This window comes from Scatophagus argus, chromosome 17, assembly GCF_020382885.2.
Source record: "Scatophagus argus isolate fScaArg1 chromosome 17, fScaArg1.pri, whole genome shotgun sequence".
NCBI lineage: Eukaryota > Metazoa > Chordata > Actinopteri > Scatophagidae > Scatophagus > Scatophagus argus.
Window position 1 is genome coordinate 9,240,021 of NC_058509.1, and position 19,780 is coordinate 9,259,800.

A 19,780-nucleotide genomic window follows, 5' to 3' on the forward strand; every position below is an offset into this window, starting at 1 on the left:
TTTTCTGTCATTTTTCTACCCAACAAAATGTCTGCAGCTTCTCATATCACCTTAACAGCATGAGGAGTTAAGAGTCCTCTGTGTGAGAGAGCAGGTTTGGATTGACTGTAAAATGACAACATCATAATCCACAACCATATCTCTATCATAATTTTTTGGTTTCTTTTGTGTGCACAGCATTTTGTCAGCAGGGAGACTACACGCGTCAGGATTGGTTAATTAAACTTGGTCAAACTAAACAAGATCAAGGAGCAGAATTGCTTGCACTGATTAACGTTAAGTTGATCAAGTTCACTCAATTACCTCGATACACTGTCTCCTCTAGCGGCTCGACCCATTTTTGGGCAACTTCTTAAAATTAAAGTATTTAGGAATTGCTGTTTTTTTCTTTCACCCCTTGTTTTTAGCAATCTACATTAAATAACAACAAACATGAATCTATTCGTTTCATTTCATACAATTGCAGCATTATTTTCGATACAGGTTATGCACATCTCAGAGATGGTTATTGGAAGCTAACAAAAAATAACTCTTCTCTGATGCAATTTCCAAATAGACCAGACATTCGTGCTAGCTTAAAAGCTTGAACTCTTCCTGTATTCACAGGAAGCGTTAAAACTCTCTTATACTTAAAACAGCTGGACATTTTTAGCCTCGCAGTGTCAGGCAGTGGAGCTATTGTGGAAGCAGAGGTGATGGCACAGTCCTGAACGGGTAAAAATGTTGCACTCCTCCTCTTGATATTTGGGATCTATTATGTATGGAGGAGCCGAGTGTCTACATGACCCGGGCCAGAGAGCTAGACAGGACTGAGTCAGGCACTATTGTGTGTGTGTGTGTGTGAGGACAGGCATAAAGGAGTGGAAAAAAGAGGAGAAAAAGAGAGTGACAGCAGACAAAAAAGAACCAGGGAAGAAAGGTGGAGGGGGGGGTGGAGTGGAAAAAGAGGAGGCAAAGGAACAGAGGAGTGAAAGAGAAATGACTTGAGGGGTTGAGGGATGGAGAGAGAGGTGAATAAAGTAAGAGAGAGGAGTATCACGGCAAAGGAGAAGAAAAGGAGTAGAGAGAGAGAGAGTGAAAGCAGTTGGATTGTGGGGGAGAGAGAAAGAGAGAGAGAGGAGGGGGATGTCACCCATGGCTGCCACTCATCACTCACAGCTTAATGACGCTGTTTTTTTCCTTCTCCCGCTTCTTTTCCGTGGGGGAGGGTGGGGGTAGGGGGAGTTCGGCCGGCGCCCAATCAAAAGGGGTCATGCGGAGTTCACGTAGTCCAGGTGAGACTGTCCTCCACCAGGGAAATGTTTGTGTGTGGCCATGAAGATGGTCTGAACGAGGAGAATGTTAGGACGTTGTTGAGAAATTCCTACAAGCAAATCTGACGAGGTGCAGGATGAAAAGCTTCACCACAGTTTGTGTTATTCTAATCTGAACGCTCGTGCAGGTTTTCTTAATGTTTTCTTCTGTAAACATGGTTAAGGTTTTTGTCAGGCTTTTTATTTTGGCTGTGGTGCAAATTCCTTGTCTAAAGTTTGTGTTGACGTGTTTACATGTGTGTATGTTTGAAGCATGTGTGTTTGTTTTCACGAAAACCTCTCTGTCTGTTGCTTCCTTCTGGGATTGGCCTGAGTCCTATTCCACCGTTGGAGCTTTGATTCAGTTTGTGTTTGTGTGGTGTGTTATATGTGTGTGTGTGTGTGTGTGTGTGTGTGCGCGCTCAGCTCCACTTGTCCTCTCACTCATTCCCGTTTCTGGGAAGCATCAGCCATTTAAAACTCAAACGGCAGGATTTTTTTTCCCCCTTCGCTCTCCTCCTCACACCAAATTTGGGGAACAGCTGGGGCGGCCATGACGATGATTTGTCTCCCTCTGCCCGTCCGCCTGACAGGTTGAGAACATGCACACACACACACACACACACACACACTCACACTCAAACAGACACTCACTAATAGGCGCATACACACACAATTAAACATGCACTCAGTATCACAGACAGACAGGCACAAACACACATACACAGCGTAGACACATACCCCTTATAAGAGGCCGTGTTCTCAGGGTGCTGCCAAAACACTCTGATTTCCTTTAGCCTGGGCGGCCATACATCAGCTCGGGGCCTCCCAGCCCGGATGGCAGGGGCTGACAGAATGACATGTGTCATTTATCAAACGAGGGGCGCCAGGCCTCAGGAAAAGAACAGACCGCCTCGTGACAAAGCCCCCGAGAGCTCCCCTCCACTCGCAGCGAAGGGGAGTGTGTCATGGGATAGACACTGACAAATCTGCGGAGATACAACACACATGGAAACACGCTGACACCGACACACAAGTAGAGGAAATACACACTGAGAGGCACTTCCAGCGCAGATACAAACCCAATGATCACAGACTATATTATATCCAAGCTAGCCAGTGTTTAAAGAAGGAAAACCAGCAGCTCAACTAAAGCAAATATATATCTATATATATAGATATATATATTTATTTGGTTCTGTTTTCTGGATTTTTAACATACTGGCACTGGACTTCCAAACATGCATACCCACACATACACCCACATGTATGTTTCCCTTGCAGCCAGAGAAGCCTCAGCCAAAGCTTTTCCATTGCCAGCAGTAGGCCTGCCTGTCTGTGTGCCCGTCCTTCTTAATGAACGGTCACTGGCTGCCGCAAGGAACTCTCTTACTTGGCAACGGTGCCCCATCTCCTTCCTTTCATATCCATGCCACCACATTCTCACACAATATCCCTCTTTTCTTCTCCCTTATGTCTTCCTCCCCTTCATTCCTTCTCCTCTCCTTTTCCCTCTCTCTCCATCGTGATCACCCTTCCACCCCCGTTTACTCTTTCCGAAGCCTGTTCATTTGTCTTCATAAGCCTAATTCATTTTCTCTGCCAGATGCAAGCTGACAGCCATCAGTCTCTCTCCCACACTCACTGACACACACACACACACACACACACACACACACACACACCTGACCTCCAGACATGCAGACATGTACGCACAAATGCACATAGCTTTTTATTCATTCATTACTCTGTATTTATCACACACACACTCACACACCGCCTGTATTACCTCACACTGCTCAGAGGTCAGCTCGGCAGTCACATACCCTCTGTTTTACCCCTGTCCTCCACCCCCTCCAACCCCCAAAACCCTCCCATTAACATTACTGAAGATGGATGTGTCTTCATAGCGGAGATTGATTGCGGATATGGAGTTATGGTGCCATTTGTGTGTGTGTGTGTGTGTGTGTAAGTGTTAGATGGAGGGCACTTTGTGAGGCGGCGTTGGGAGCTGAAATGTGAGGGAGGCAGGCTTTTCTCTCAATTCCAGAACCTTCCAGCCGTTAGTTGTCTGTCTGCAGTCTGATATTGTGCTCTGTTGAAGGATTGCTTCCTCCCTTCCTGCCTCTCTCTCTGACTGTGAAGCTGTTCATAGCCATTGCACGCACACTCTCACACACACATACATGCGTGCATAGTCACACACACACAGATGCAATTAGGCTGAGATGGCTCCTGATACTAGTCCACTTTGAGAACCTAGTACATAATTTACTGACTTTCTCCAGGGACCCCTTTTCAGCCCCTAATCCCTCCTCCCTCCTATCATTTCTTCTTTTGTCACTTTATTGCCATGGTCATCAGGAAAGGAGGGGGGAAAAAAACCCCACACAAGCACACATACACACTCCGAACTGCTGTGTGGTTCAAGCTTATGCTTTTGTTATGTTTTTTTTGTTACGCCCCTATGCTATTCATCACGCTTTAAATCCTAAACTAGTGTTGAAATGAAACAGTAGAACTTTGTTTAATGGAGCGCCAGATTTCAGCGCTAACTCGTCACTAGAGCGGGCAGAATGAAAAAGAAAATGTGACGATGCATAAAGGATAACAGTTTGATGGTGCACAATTGCTGGAATTTCCCTGGTGACACATGCAGTTAAAAGCACTAAAATGTTTGGGGATGTTTGGTTGTCCTGAGCAGCCTCCTGCCCGGAGGGTTTGCGGTTCTAATTAATTTCCCTGAAGTGACTTTATGGTTTTTAAAGTCCTGATTTCTTTGTCTGTCTCTGTTTATGTTGGGAAAGGGATGTGAGTCAGGTCTCTGAGGTCCTGTTCTCACAAAATCCTCTGCATTCTTCTGTTCAGGCTTGTGTTGCATATCTGGTTTGTTTTTGAATGTCTTGCCGAGAAGTAAGTGTGTGTGTGTGTGTGTCTCACTTCACTGCATTCAGGCTTTCAATAGTTTCAACTTTGGCAAACTTTGACATGTGAATTTGTACCACGGACAAATGGAAAGTGACCTTGTTACCTTGTTTGACCTTGTGTTGACCTTTGAGAAACCACAAACCAGAGGACACTAACACAACAGGTTTTGATGGTACAAATGCATATTTTTTGATCAACTGTATGAACTTATTTTCCCATTAATAACCAAGATAGTGAGCTTGCTATTACTACTAAATGGCCCATTGTGTAGCAACGGTAGAAACACACCTTGAGCTAATTGTGACTGACAAACGCTAACATGTTCCCAGCTGGTTATCTTGTGAGGGGTTAGCAGGTATCACAAACTAACCCTACTAATGTTGAGGTAGTTATCAAGCTTCAGAGACACATAGGAGATCCTCAGTGTGCCATTTTCTGGTGTGATTGGATCTTCTGGGAGGTTGTGTGGCTGTGTGGGTGCCATTTATGGCCCTGGGAAATGGTGGTGGAGTAAGAGCTCTTACTTTATCTGTGCTAAAGAGAAGCTAGCCCAGGTCTGAGGACCATCCACCATGTCAACTTCAGGCATGTTCTGTCCTTGGTCTGGAAGCAAGTCCATATTTGCTTTCAGCATTCAGACCTGCCCCCTGCCTTGTAGCGGGTGATGCACCCAGGCTTCCATCCTGGTGAACAAGGTAGTAAATGGACAGATACACGATAGCTACACTGCCTAGCTAAGAAACAGCACAAGCTTGTAGTTTAAAAAAAACAAGAAAACAAAAGAAAAAAAACTGTGAACCCCATCTTGGGGTGTAACATAATCACATTTCCTACATGAATCTGTGACATATAATGTTAGGCAACCAATCGCCAACAGTTTTAGATCTTGGTACCAGCATGCTGCATTCTTATTGGCTTATTGACGCTGATGGTATACTCCTTAGGTACTTTTTGGTACCGAATGACAAGGCACTTTTCGGCACTCATTATTTGCAAGCCTCTTTCAGTCAGTAAACAGCCCTAGTGCGTCTACATCTGTCTATGTATTTTTTCCTCTGTCTCTCCTTTTCCTTCTCTGTGTTTTGCTCCTTAGCAGTGTACAAAGTGGATGGCCTCTGTGAATTGAGGGGAGGTCTGACAGCGTGGAGAAGGTTGATTGATGGCTTATTGTGCAACCGGACTCGGCTAGACCGAACTGGTTAGGTTGTAACCTTGTTTTAGCCCTGTGCCCTCTCATTTTCATCCTTTTTTTTTATTCTCACCATTTTTTTCTCTTCCTGTCTCTATATCTACCTTTGTCACTCTCTCACACACTCACCCTGATGCACACTATGCATAAATATACATGTATGCTCTGACTGTAAACACACTTCCTCTTTGTCCTCTTTAAGCCCCCCCCCCCTCCACATCTTCTCTGCTGCACTAAACTCATCATTGTTGCCATCACTCATTCGTCACTGTTTCCTTTCTTCCTTCCTCTGGCCACTTTGTTTTCTTTGTCCCTGCTCCTTCAGGACAGGTTTTGTCCCGTGAGTCAGTTCATCAGGTTTCATTTTACAGCCTCTATTCATTCGGGCTGAAACACGAGAGAAACACCCTGGAAAAAAGAAAAACAAATCTAACAGACAAATCCAATGATTCAATGCCACTTTCGATTTTTCTGAATTTAGGGGTCACTAAACAGCTCTCACCATCCAGAGAATCTAATCAGATCTTGCCAATCTGGGAATCATGACTACAATTCAACGAATTCATGAGAGACAAAGTTAGCCAAAACATCAGGCATACTAGTTTAAACTGTTGTTCAGCCTGCTTTTGCCTACAACGATTTTCTGCTTCTGTTCTCCACACAACCATAGTGATTTATGGTAATTATCCATCTTTGGGGTCATCCATCAACTGGTTGTTGCTAGGCGATGGGAGCAGCTGTTGTTTAGTCGGAGGAAGCTCCACTGTCAGGGGCAGTGCAGGTGAATTCAATAGATGGCATCTATGAAGAAAGGATGAAATTGTGTTATTCTGTTAGCTTGTTAGCTTTGAGATTCTTTGGATTTTAACAGAACCTTTCTGTCAACTCTCAAACATTCTTAAAGATAATCTTAAATAACTTGAATTTTAAATAATTAGACATGCGTACACTCCAACCAGAGTGTGACTCTGCATCAGTACAGATGTTTAAATGGGAATTTTGATGTCTTCAAACTCTGACACTGAAATGTGTCCATTACAAAAATTGTATGGATTGTAAATAAAGTGACAATATTTGCTCTGAAAGAGTCTGTTTAACTGTCTGTTGAAGCCTACACTGAATCGGTGCTTGGCACTGGTTGAGTAAGTCTCGCTCGCATCATCTTTAATTAGCATTAGTAATGCTTTATCTGTACTTTGTCCAAAAACAAACCAGATGGTTTGAAATGCCGGTGCACCACCAGAAGAACGTTCGATTGTTAGGTGTGTGGGAGGGGGGAATCTGCGATGCCGATGATCTAATGGCTGTTGTTTCATCTCAGGATGAACAGGCACTGACAGTTAAGGGAAAAGGTGATTTATAGACCACAGTCACTGTCATGGCATGTCAAAACTGGCTCACGGGGAGAGCTGAACAAACGAGTGAAAAAAACAAAAGAAAGAGCGGAGAGGAGAAACCTGCAAAGCAATTCAAGAAAGAACTGGAAATTATTTTCTGTAGAAAAAAAAATAGCCAGATTTGTTTCTTTCTTTCTTTCATCTCTGACCTATTCAGTGAGCAGCTATCATTTGGTCCCTCTGATTCACACATACTGTACTTGTAGCAGCCTAATGAAGCTGAGCCAGAGGTAAAATGCACTTCCTATGTGACCCATTTAAAAAGGCTATTAGCATAATATGAGTTCAAGTAATTGCAAATTACTCTGAACATATGTGAAAGCCCTCAGGACTGTCAAAAAGTTTAGGAAAAGGTAATTCAGTTTATCTTTTAGGAAGAATCCCAAGCAGTGACACAAATTCTACACAGAAACAGAGGAAAAAAATATAATATATCGTCGCTATACTGAGCTACCAGCATGCAGAGCAGACTGTGCTGGCTGTTTTGTTTTCCCCAACCGGAAAGACTCATGGAAGGTGAATTTGTACGACACACAAGCTATTAGAAGCCCCGGAGCTATTGTGCCATATGGTGGACTATTCCATGTGGGTTAGGGGAGGGTGGGGGCTGTTAGGTAGGCTTTTACATGTCTGGTCAAGCAAGCTGTTGGTTAAATCATGGCTAATGCATGGTATCTGTGGCAACACTTATCAATGTCGCTTTGTGCTGCGAGGCAGCGGCGAGATAAAACACGCCAGGCGCTCTAAAGACAAAAGATAACCTTGATTGATCTGAATAGTTTGCTATTTAGCTAAATAGGGTAATTTTTTTAATAATTTGGCCAACAACATAAGTCTTGGATGATTTCTGTGATGGCAACTAACTATGCAGAATTGTGTAACACTTTATAATAAATATTAAGATGCATCCCGTTTTATTTAAAGTAAAGAGGAACAACACTATGGGAAACAAGGCGGTAACAGTTCAGGGGAAAGGGAAAATAAGCAATATTTTATTTACTGTTTGCTTTTGTAAGTGGTCAGTAGTTTGAGTTGGCAGTCCCAGGAAACGAAACAGTTTTCTCAAGCTTCTGTTTTCCGATATTCTTTCCTTCAAAATTGTTCTCCTGTTACTCTCTTGTTCAACATTAGTCTGATTCGCTTTATTAGTACCTGATTCGTACAGCAAAATGACACTGTATATCACAGGCTGCATAGTATAGTGTTGCCCAGAATTGTATGAGAACCTCCTTTGATTTACTAGGTGACTGAGGTTGAGAGGAGACGGTTTGCCTCAGTTTGCGCCGTCCACAGTGAAGTCCAAAGAGAGTGTCAGGTCCTGTGAAACCACAGCCATGACTATCCCAGAGAGGAAAAAAAGAGCAAGAATGAAGAGGACAGGGGAGAGCAGAGAGAGACAGAGATTGCCTGACATACTAAGCATTACCATAATTGGCTTTTCTACATGATAGGACAGAGGAAATAATAATGTCATTTTATTTACAGCCTTCTCTCTCCTGAAACACACACACACTCATGCACGTTGTACAGGTCAATGACACACACTGATCAGGCCTGTCCAAAGCCATCAGAGGTGAGTGGCAGGGAATAGAGGGGCCAGTGACAAAGCGAAACGGGAGAGAGAAATAAGACTGCCACGCCAAAGCTCCCATTTTGAAGGGCCGTTAAACGGTGTGAGGGAGCCTTCGCCGGCCACGCCGCTCCAAAGGCAGCGCTCGGCCACGCAGGGTAAATCAGCAGGGTGAAAGCTGGCGGAATTGGACATTAGCACTGCAAATGAGAGCCAGGATTGCCCTCTTCTCCAAGACAACATGAATAAATGAAGAAGGTTTAGAGGGAAAAGTGTGTGTTTTGTGTGTGGGGGATGTAGGGAGCAGATACGGTGCAGGGAAAGTTGTGATGACTGCGCCCGTGCCATTTCATACTCAAGTTACCTCGTACAACTGGTCAGTGTGCCTGACACCAACCATGTGTTGCTGGATTTGTCACTGTAATATTATTCTGTAATTGTGTTGGACTCATGCTTTAAATTTTTTTCTCTTTCTTCTACTTCTTTACATAAGCAGTCACAGGCGAACCTTGCTTAAATACAGCTTAGTTTCAAACTGGCAAAATTAGGATTCAAATCCATAACAATAACCATATTTGTATTATCAATGTGTTACTTTGTTTCAGTCACATTTGTTCCTTCAAATATGCACGAAGAGCAAGGTGTTTTGTGTGTGTGTGTGTGTGTGTTTGCATGCATGGACCTCACACAGCTTCCTGCCATGGAGGAGGGATGTAGTTTGGAGGAGAGGTGTGTCTCTTTTTGTGTGTGTGTCTCTGTGTGTGTTTGTGAGAGAGAGACTGGGGGTGGGGGATGTCCTACTGTGGTGTCACCTGTCTGCAGACAATCCTGGACTCTGGGCACAACAATAGTGACAGGCTCCTCTCCAGACGCAGATGGCTATGTGTTCCCCCCACCAGCCACATTGCATCCCTGCATGCACCTGACACACTGTGACACTTGACACACACACACAAGCGATCAGCCGCTCCTGTCTTACATACACGTACAAACTTCACACACACGACAGAAATCTTATTGGATTCTCTGTCCCGATATCTCGGACTTAGTTTGTAGGATGCTGTTTAACTTGTTTCCCTTTCATGTTTATTTCCATGAAATGTGCACACACACACACACACACACACACACACACACACACACACACACACACACATACCTCTTGATCGCTGGCCTAAACACATCTTTTCTCCTCTCTTTTCAAAACTTCCCCTCTTTTCCCTATCCTTCTTGACAGCACAAAGTGGGCTTACGTTTTTGACTGACAACCACAACAGACACCTCTCCCCCTCTCCTCCCCTCCACCCCCGTTTTAATCCCCTCCCTATCCCTCTCACCCTCCCTCTCTTCTTCCTCTTTTGTTCTGAGTGACGCTCGAAAGCCGCCATGTCAGCATCTTTTCCATCTCTGATTGCCTTATTAGCCGACGGTGGCACCCGCAGCTTTTCTGACACAGATGGTGAAGGAGGGGGCTCGAGCAGGGGGAGAAAAAAATGGCTGACTTGTGTTTGTTGTTGTTGTTACCTTCCCCTCCCACCTCTTCTCAGACTTGTTTGTGTGGACACTGACACCTCAGGCTGACACTGACACACTCCTGACACTGATGCCTGTCAAGGCAACATACGGAGGATGGCAGGGAAGGACTAGAATTTAGTGTTTTTCGTGTGCTTTTCGTCTGTGCATGTGTGTGTTTGTACTGCTGTCAGGTTTCTCTCACTTTGTCAGCTAAGCTGCTTTGTCTTTAACTACTCTCACCACATTGACTTTGAATAGGTTGAGCTTTGCATTTATTTCAATACAGTGGGCTGCATCTTGATAGGGAGGACAAGCCAGGTTGAAAGAAATCTGTGCAGCTACATTTGCAAAAAGGTTAAAATCTACTAATTTAGTGACTAACTCAGTGAATGCTTTCAGTGCAGCCTGTGTATAATTAGGAGCTTGCAGTTGAGAGCAAAACCAGCACAGGAATAGTTTCATTAGGAAGGTTGTCCGTTGAGCGTGTTCGTTTTTTCACACACATACACGGCACAGAGTTGCAGCTGTTGGACCTCCAGCTTTTCCCAGGCAGCACTAACTGGCACCTCACAAACATCAGGTATTATGTCCATTCCGATTATGGGATAGAGAGCTACATGCTGTTTGAAGCTGACAGCACATCTGCCTCCTCACTGGAGACTGATTCTGGCACCTCAGACAAGCATCTTAGGAGGAATGGATTGGGGGAGCTGCCTTAGCATATTTAACCCTCTATTTTTCTCTCGCCCTGCCTCACTGTAATATTTCTCTCTGAATGTTTTCTCTCTACATTATCTCTGTTTCTCTGTATTTTATTGCAGATTTTGTCGTTTTTGAAACAAATGTTAAAAAAAAAGAAAAAGAGTATAGTAGAGATTGGCAGACATTTTCCTTTGATACTCTCTGTTCTTTTAAAATGGCACACTTGAAGCTGTGAGTACTCAGGGAGCATAGGCAGTAACAACACAGCTTGTCGTGTCCACTGGCCATTTTCTAGCATCATGCTGTGAGGACTTCCACAGCCGATGCCAAGTTGACTCCAGCCAACCGTGTCTTGGCAAAGCCGATGCAGCTGGCATCCTCCTCCACTATCTCTTACTTGTGAATCCATAGTATGTGTGGCATGTTGGACGAATAGAACAAATCAAAGTCAGGAATAGATCTGTGTTGCTATAGAGTAACAAAGCTGACAATGAAATATGCTGAAAAGAACATGTGGCTGTAGTCTGCTTTGGTATTTCAATTTGCTGATTAAAAGAAATGGTTTTATACTTGATGAATATACTCAAATATGCAGTAAATTCACCTTGTTAATTCAGTGTTATATGATCCAAAAGCCACATAAAAGTCTTTAACGCACTAATCAGTGAGGCATATTTTCCCTTTTCATGTTTTTTTTTTTTTCCAAATTGTGAAGGCATAGAAATGTATTCATTTCTTTTGTTAAGTAACACATCTCACCATGTGACTAATAAGTACTCTTAGGATTTGGTATGTGTGTAACTTAAAAATTGCTTGTTAGTTTTAAAGCAAGCAGAAACATTTCTGTAGCTCATCTCTGCTCTCTACCCTTGCTGAGCTGTAGTGTTCAATAGCTTCATTAGGCGGTGCAGTGAAGAGGACAATCTGTCATTGTCAAGATATGGATGTTTGCCACTTTATTATCACAAACATGCGTCCTCTGCTGGGACTATTGACAAAAAACTCCTCAGGATTATTGCACATACAGACTTTATATAGTAAGGGTGGTGGATGTGTTATTGGTGTCATTTTAATGTATCAGAATTATTTAATTTCACTTTTCTGTTTTCTCTTTTCTTTTGTGTTCCAGCTTATGGACCTGAAGATGAATTAAAAGTGGATAAAATTGATGAAGAGGAACATCTGCAAGACGATGGCCTTTCCCTGGATGGTCAAGATGCAGACTATCTTTTCAATGATGATGAGGATGCAAGAGATCATTACAGCTGTCAAAACTCTCCACTCAGCAATGGCACTAACCCAGACGCTGGGTACGCCTCTCCACTCAGCACCACCAGCGATCAACTGGTGGACCTTAAGACCATGTCCTCCTTCAGTGATCAGGACAAGGTTAATGAGAAGCTAGGCGAGAGCACAGAGTCCATCAATGGCCTCTCGCTACAGGACAGTCTGGCACAAATGAAAGCCGTCTATGCAAACCTGATCTCCGATGCCTCCTGGTCCAGCCTTGCTCTGGACATGCTTAAACGTAAACAAGGTAACAACGATGCAGCTAGCAACGGCAATGGTAACAATCACAAAGGCAGCAATGGTTTCCTGAACAGTCACAGCCCAGGCAACATCCATTTGAAGAGCAGATGTAGCACTAGCAATGCATCAGCCACGACTAGTATTACCACCAGCAGCACCACCACCAGAACGGTGTCAAGCAACAGCAACAGTGGCACCGTAAGTGGTGTAAGCTCTGGCAGTGCAGGAGGGTTAGCCTATGACTGGCACCAGGCAGCATTGGCCAAAACCTTACAGCATACCCCATACCAACTCCTTCCTGAGCCCAGCCTTTTCAGCACCGTGCAGCTTTACAGGCAAAACAATAAGCTCTATGGCCCTGTGTTTACGGGTGCCAGCAAGTTCAGGTGCAAGGACTGTAGTGCAGCCTATGACACATTGGTTGGCCTGACAGTGCATATGAATGAGACGGGCCATTACCGTGATGACAATAAGGATAGCGAGGATGATCGAAGCAAGAAGTGGTCCAAACCACGTAAACGATCTCTGATGGAGATGGAGGGCAAAGAAGATGCCCAGAAAGTTCTTAAATGCATGTACTGCGGCCACTCATTTGAATCGTTGCAAGACCTTAGTGTTCACATGATCAAAACAAAACACTATCAGAAAGTGCCTCTTAAAGAACCAATGCCAGCCCTTACCTCAAAGCTGGTACCTGCAACCAAAAAAAGAGCATTTCAAGACTTGATGTCCCCAAGCTCACCAGAGTCAGTCTCATCTGGCATTCTTCTGGGAGAGTCTCCCAAAGATCAAAAAGTGGCCAATCCTTATGTCACTCCAAATAATAGATACGGTTACCAAAATGGTGCCAGTTATACTTGGCAGTTTGAGGCACGTAAGGCACAAATTCTCAAATGCATGGAATGTGGCAGTTCACATGACACCTTGCAGCAACTGACGGCCCATATGATGGTCACAGGGCACTTTCTCAAAGTAACCAATTCAGCCTCTAAAAAGGGTAAGCAGTTAGTTTTTGATCCTGTCGTTGAGGAGAAAATTCAGTCAATTCCTCTACCACCGACTAGCACACGACTCCCTGCACCCAATGGGAAGTCACAGCCTGACTCCCCAGTGCAGCCCCCCAGCCCTGAAGAGGAAAATGAAGAAAAGAAAACTGAAAAGGCAGAAGAAGAGAAAATGGAAGCTAATGAACCAGAGAAAAAGATAAAAGAGGAAAAAGAAGACCCCCCTGAAAAAGCTGATCAACACGGAAAGGCCAGATCATACCAATATCTGAGAGAAGAAGACTTGGAAGAGGCACCTAAAGGTGGCTTGGACATCCTAAAGTCTTTAGAAAATACAGTTTCAAGTGCAATCAGCAAGGCTCAAACAGGCACACCCACCTGGGGTGGATACCCCAGCATTCATGCTGCCTATCAGCTCCATGGATCATTGAAGTCTACCATGCCTTCAGGTCCACAGGTTCAACCGTTGTTCAGCAGCAACACTTTGAAGGTACTGTCCTCTGATTTAGGCACTCTGATCCATTCACCAAATAGCCCCTCTCCACCTCCAAGTCACAAAAGCAATGTGCTGGCCATGGAAGAACTAGTTGAGAAAGTGACAGGGAAAACTTCAGTGAAGAATGAAAAAGAGGAAAGACCCGTGGAGAATAAATGCCGGTCTGCAAAGTCTCCTTTGCCAAATCCTAAGGACAAACGAGCTTCACCCAATCCAGAAAACCTCTTAAAGCCAGTGAAAAGTACTGCAGTGGAGGCTAAGACTGAGTCAAGAGGCAAAGAAGGAGAGCAGCCCGAGTGTAAAGCAGAGACACACATAAAGAGTGAAGTCGATTCACCAAAAAGGCCTGTAAGCAATGGCTGCAATAACCTGAGCATCATCACGGATCACTCACCCGAACAACCACTTGTCAACCCTCTCAGTGCTTTGCAGTCTATCATGAACAACCACTTAGGGAAGGCTGCAAAAGTGGCTACCCCCTTTGTAGACCCTTTTTCAATGCTTTATAAGATCAACAGCAACTCTGTTCAGATGAAGACAACAGAGCCTGTGACTCAGCGCCACGATGATGATGATCAGCCAATGGACTTGACAAAATCCAAAAGCACCAACGGAAGTACACCTAAGGGTAATGCTACACCAAACATTGACAGAATAAACAACAACAAACCAGGCTTAAAAAATTTCTCACAGTCTTCATCCCCGCCTTTACGGGAGAATGCTTTGATGGATATTTCAGACATGGTGAAAAATTTGACAGGTCGTTTGACCCCAAAATCTACGACACCTTCTTCCATCTCTGAAAAATCAGACATCGATGGCTGTACTTTTGAGGACAGCTTGGAGGAGCTGTCTCCCATTCAAAGACGTAAAGGCAGGCAGTCAAACTGGAATCCTCAGCATCTCCTGATTCTGCAGGCCCAGTTTGCCTCTAGTCTTAAGGAGACTCCTGATGGAAAGTTTGTGATTAGTGACTTGGGACCACAGGAACGGGTCCATATCTGTAAATTCACTGGTCTTTCCATGACTACTATCTCACATTGGCTGGCCAATGTAAAATACCAGTTGAAGCGGACAGGGGGCACAAAATTCCTAAAAAATATTGACTCTGGCCAACCTTTGTTTTTGTGCAGTGACTGTGCTTCACAGTTCAGAACTCCCTCCTCCTACATTCACCATTTGGAGTCCCACCTTGGGTTTACCTTGAAGGACCTCTCTAAGCTTTCCATAGATTTAATAGAGCAGCAAGCAGTCAGCAGGATAGAGGACAAGACTCTTAGTTCCTCTGGACTTACAGAAGAAGACACTGGCTCAATATATCAGTGCAAACTGTGCAATCGGACATTTGTGAGCAAACACGCAATCAAATTGCACCTTTGCAAAACACACGGAAAGTCACCAGAGGACCATCTCATCTTTGTGAAAGAGTTTGACAAACAATGAAGATAAAGCTGATAGCATGACAGATTACTGTTGCACTATTAATCTAAGCTACAATCTGTCCTAACAGATAGTGCCACAGCTGTATTGAGTATTGTTACGACACACATTGCTTTAATACTACAAACTGTAATTATTGCTTTATCCATACATGATGGGGCCTTGAATTGCAGAGGCTTAAATCTACGTTGTAAAAGTTGTTGGTGACATAAATGTACCAAATTGGTGCAGCAGCCATGGCACTATGTAGTCACTGACTGATTGTTGCTTTCCTAATGCACTGCATCTTATCTGAGCCTTTGGGGAAAAGTCCATCTGTTGTTTTAAAACTGGACCATGCTCTTACTTTGTCACTGTTTTTGAATGATTTTTTTTTTTTCAGATAAATATATTTCAACACAACTTGCATATTATTTATGAGGCAGTTTGTGCATGTTTTTATGTAAAACAGTGAACATATTGTGTCAAATGAAATTTCAACCATGATGAGAGAACTGATATCCCCGTTTATTAAACTACGGTTATAGATGTTTATATGAAGGTATATGGTTATAAAACTAGCCATATGAAAGATGATTTTAAGATGATTTCAGCACTTTAAGGAAGTGTAAATTGATGAAGAAATGTAGGGGTAAAATTGACAACACATCACCCTTTCAAGTTTTAATTCCCTTGACCAACATGGCAACTTGGGGGACTAACCATAAGGTTGTTTTGTATTTGCCCTTAAATCACAGAAGTTCTCAAAAAATGTTTCGAGTATTTGTTTCTCTAGTAAAATATAATTTCCTGGTTGTTTCAACATGTACAGTATTTGCGTTAGTAGGCTACCAATTTTATTATTGTGAAGCTGCAGTTGTAAAATTAAGTTCAAAACTTATTGTATGAATAATCAGCAAGTATGTATACATGTATGTCAGCATATCTTGCTCTTTACAGTTCAACAGTTATTTGTACTGTGTGCATTTTTATAATGTTATTTTCTAGACAAATTGGGTGGGGGAGGTGTATAAAACTACAGAGTATTGTCGGACCACAATGTTCTTTTTTCGGTGAAAAGTAGGTCCTTCAATGTGGTTTACATAAAATGAAATTTACTGGCATCTACTCCGATGCATGGTACTGTACATAACATTGGAAAAAAAAATTCTCACCCAATGATAGATTTCCAGGTTTTATCATCAACCTAATTATTCAGAATGACGTTCTTTTATCCTCAGTTGTAAAATAAACCTGTCCTGGAATAAACTGGTGTTGTTTTAGTGATTTTGGGAGAATGTGAAATCTGGTCAGATGCAACAAAGACTGACCTTGAAACACAATATCATACTGCATACTGCAAGTATTGTTTCAATACTTTTTTCTGTTGTCTGTCATTTAAATGATTATTTTTAGGTATTAAGACCATTTTATCTTACTTAACAGACTGTGCCACATTTAAAGAGTTTAAGACGTTCTCTAAAAGAAATTCTGGTAGCTGAAATCACAGGATCGAGCTTGAGGAGGAGGACTGGGTTCAAATCCGGCATTCACCCTTTCCCATTTTTCAGGCAGGATTCATTGTGATGCATCAACAGAGCCACTTTCTTGGCTAGCTTACTTGGGACAAACACAGCGACAGCCACATCAAATCTGCTAAATTTTGTGCTCAAAGAAGGCCTGCTGCAGCATGCTCTGGACCTTTTCCAGTTCCCACTGAGGTAGCCGCAGCTTTCCCACTGTTAGCCACAGCTCTTCCTAATCTGAGCAACTTCCATAAGAAATGAAGTGTGTTTGAAAGAGCTTCCAAATATTCCCCCAACTCAATCACCCTCCAACGATCTCCAACTCTGACATGGCTACAAGCTCAGTGTCCTCAGGCGTCAGTCAGGGCTTGAATCCCTTGTTTATAGCAGCTCCTTGCAGATTCCTTCATTGCTTTGTGGGGTGGGGGGGGGGTAGCAGGAGGCTGAGTGGGGGGAGCATAAGGCAGGTTTTGAGTTCACTGCTGTGCCTCTGAGTCAAAGCTGAGGAGGGAGGGAGGTGAGCCAGCTCAGAGTTCAAAAGAGTGATCCAAGAATGTCCTTCTGCTGACAGATTCAATTTACATTATTGCCCAACTAACAGAGGCTTATCCATGAGTATGGAAAATTTAAACTCGTCACCAAAATTTGACACTTTACAAAAACAACCTTATTTAAAGGTAAAATAAACTGACATGTTTTATGGGAGGACTTACATGCAGGACTGTTTCTTGTGTTAATTGTTGATCTTTGGAGGTGTTTGTAGCTTTATTAGATTTATTATTTTGACTCTAAACTGAGCCAGGCTGGCTTTTTTTCACGTTTCCAGTGTAGATGCTAAGCCAAGATAACCAGAAGCTGGCTCTGTTTATATTTACCATACAGAGATGAGAGTGACATTTACTTTATCATCCTACTCTTGGAAAGAAAGCCAATAAGTCTGTTCCCAAAATGTCAGACTATTCCTTCAGTACATCCTCTTTGGTCACAGGTTTCGGTCTTAATGTCTTTATGCCACACCAGCAGCAGCTTCTACGTGAAGAAAGTTGACCTTCCAAAGTTTATGTAGCAAAAATTGATTACTGGATTAATGAATAAGCAAAGTGTTTTCATTTTTGATGTTATTTTTGCATATTTCTTTTTCTACATGACACCTTTAGCACGGTATGCTTTCATATAGTGTTAAATGAATGTGAAGTTTTCAATTCAGACCCCATGATGTGCCCCAAATCAGTGAACGTGTATGAGCAATTTCCAATAGAGACATAATCCCTTTTAGGGGAAAAAAAAGTGAATAAAAATTGTCATAAAAAAACAGGATTTGACGTTATGGTTTAACGTAGAGCTAAGCTTTATAGTTCAGCTAGTAAGACACCTGATAAAAGAGGCCATGGCATGTCTCCACTGAAGGTATTTAAGTCGACATGCTCCCACCCCACGCAGTTCTTGAACACTAGCCTGAGGCATTTTTTTCCAAGAAACAATAGAGTTCCAGTGCCTCACAGTGTGCTCTGTGTGGCAGGGAAACATAAGAACAGCAGTGAAAAATGCAGAGAAGAGTCACATACAATAGAAGTCATGTATAGTAGGATAGACAACAGTGTGGAGGAGCTTAACATACAGACAGGTAACTGATGTGCGCAACAAGAAAGACTCGTTCAACAGGAACACAAACTAAACAGGACATGAAACAAATTTGAAAGACTTTCAGCTTCTCTTTAATTATTAACTGACCCTATGAAGAAGTGGGTCAGCTTTGTCAGTTAAAATAAATCATTGAAACACATAATTTTTGTAACTGATTTAAAATAGTAGTAGCAGCAAAATGTGTTTTTTACTAAAAAATGCTGGTTTGTTTCTTTAATATCATGAAATTAACTTTGACTTTAAATCTGAGTATGTAAGAAATGTTAATAAACTTTTGGCACAGGTTGTCTGTAATGGGCAGCTGTAATTTTCATATTTATACTTTGAATACATACGCACACAACATCAGAACATACAGGATCTAATTTCTAACTGCATCTGTAGAGCAACTCTGTCGAGGTGCCCCGTTCAGGATCAGTCAGTCAATACATTTTTTAACGATGCTGTAAACGCGCATCCGCAGACGTGTGACTCTTTCATACAAAAACAAGCCGTTCTTGTCACAACAGATGCGAAAGCTGCACATGTGACTTTGCCTGGCAGTCAATGCTTTGTTTGTTCTTTCGCGACTCTTCTTTGCTTTAAAGCAAACACAAAATAAACTGCCTTCATGTCATCACCATTAGTGAGCAGCACAAATCTGATTTTAAACAAAAGGGTGTTTATGACAAGAGGCGTTGTGATGCAGCCAGGTACCCTTTTGTAATAATCAAAATGTAAGCTGTTCTGCAACTGAGCAGCAACATCTGTACATCCGTGAAGCATTGCATGTCAGCGAGATGCGCACGATGGTGCAGGCAGTGTTTGAATCCCTGTGACATGCGTATCAGGTGTACTCATGCCGACAGCAAGGATTGGGTGAGTTAACCTCGTGCTCTCTTGTCCCCCCCGACCCGTCAGCACTTTCTGGGCAACTTTGTGTTGATCACAGCTCTGTAAGACAAGACCTCCCTTTCAAAACACGTGCGCTCTCCAGAGGGAAGAGTACCTCTGATGTGACTGAGCTGGGGAAAATGCATTCTCATGTGTTTTAATGGTTCGTAGAACCACATTTTTTTATGTTTCTGACTTATTTTAGGGCCGTAAACAGGAGAAGGTTTGTTTTCAGCAGTGGTGGGAACCCAATAAAGTTGTTGCTTCAAAATGTACATTTAAATAAACAAAAGTGGTTATCATGCCTTCAGTAATAATGTTTTTGTTCAACAAAAAACAAAATGATGTAAATGTCTGTGTTCTTCGCATATATTAAATCACATATATTTATTCATTCATTCATTCAATACTTATTTAAAAATGAATAGAATAATAAAAGAATAAATAATAATAATAATAATTAAAAAAAATAAAGAACAGAGAAGATCTTCCCCTGCCTCCAATCAGAGGGTAACGGTAGTCTGGATGTACTCTGAAAGAGCACATACAGGACAAAAAGCTTATCACTGTGAGTGTACGGTGATGATCGAAGGCGCCTTATGCGAGCTTATTAACGTTTTCATCCACTCAGAGCTTCATTCACCTGGACTATGACAGCTGGGCACTAAGAGGATGCAGTTAGACTAAACAAACTG

The 19,780-nt window shown here is 42.7% G+C and overlaps 1 protein-coding gene across 3 annotated transcripts in view; it reads left to right on the forward strand.

Annotated features, from left to right (window-relative positions):
* Positions 1-16,311, forward strand: part of tshz1 (teashirt zinc finger homeobox 1) — a 29,452-nt gene extending 13,141 nt beyond the window's left edge. For all 3 annotated transcript variants that reach the window (XM_046417997.1, XM_046417998.1, XM_046417999.1), the window contains one exon: positions 11,723-16,311. In XM_046417997.1, coding sequence (XP_046273953.1) covers positions 11,723-15,066 — 3,344 coding nt within the window. In that variant the 3' untranslated portion in view covers positions 15,067-16,311. The remainder of the gene's footprint in view (positions 1-11,722) is intronic.
* The last annotated feature ends 3,469 nt before the right edge of the window (positions 16,312-19,780 follow it).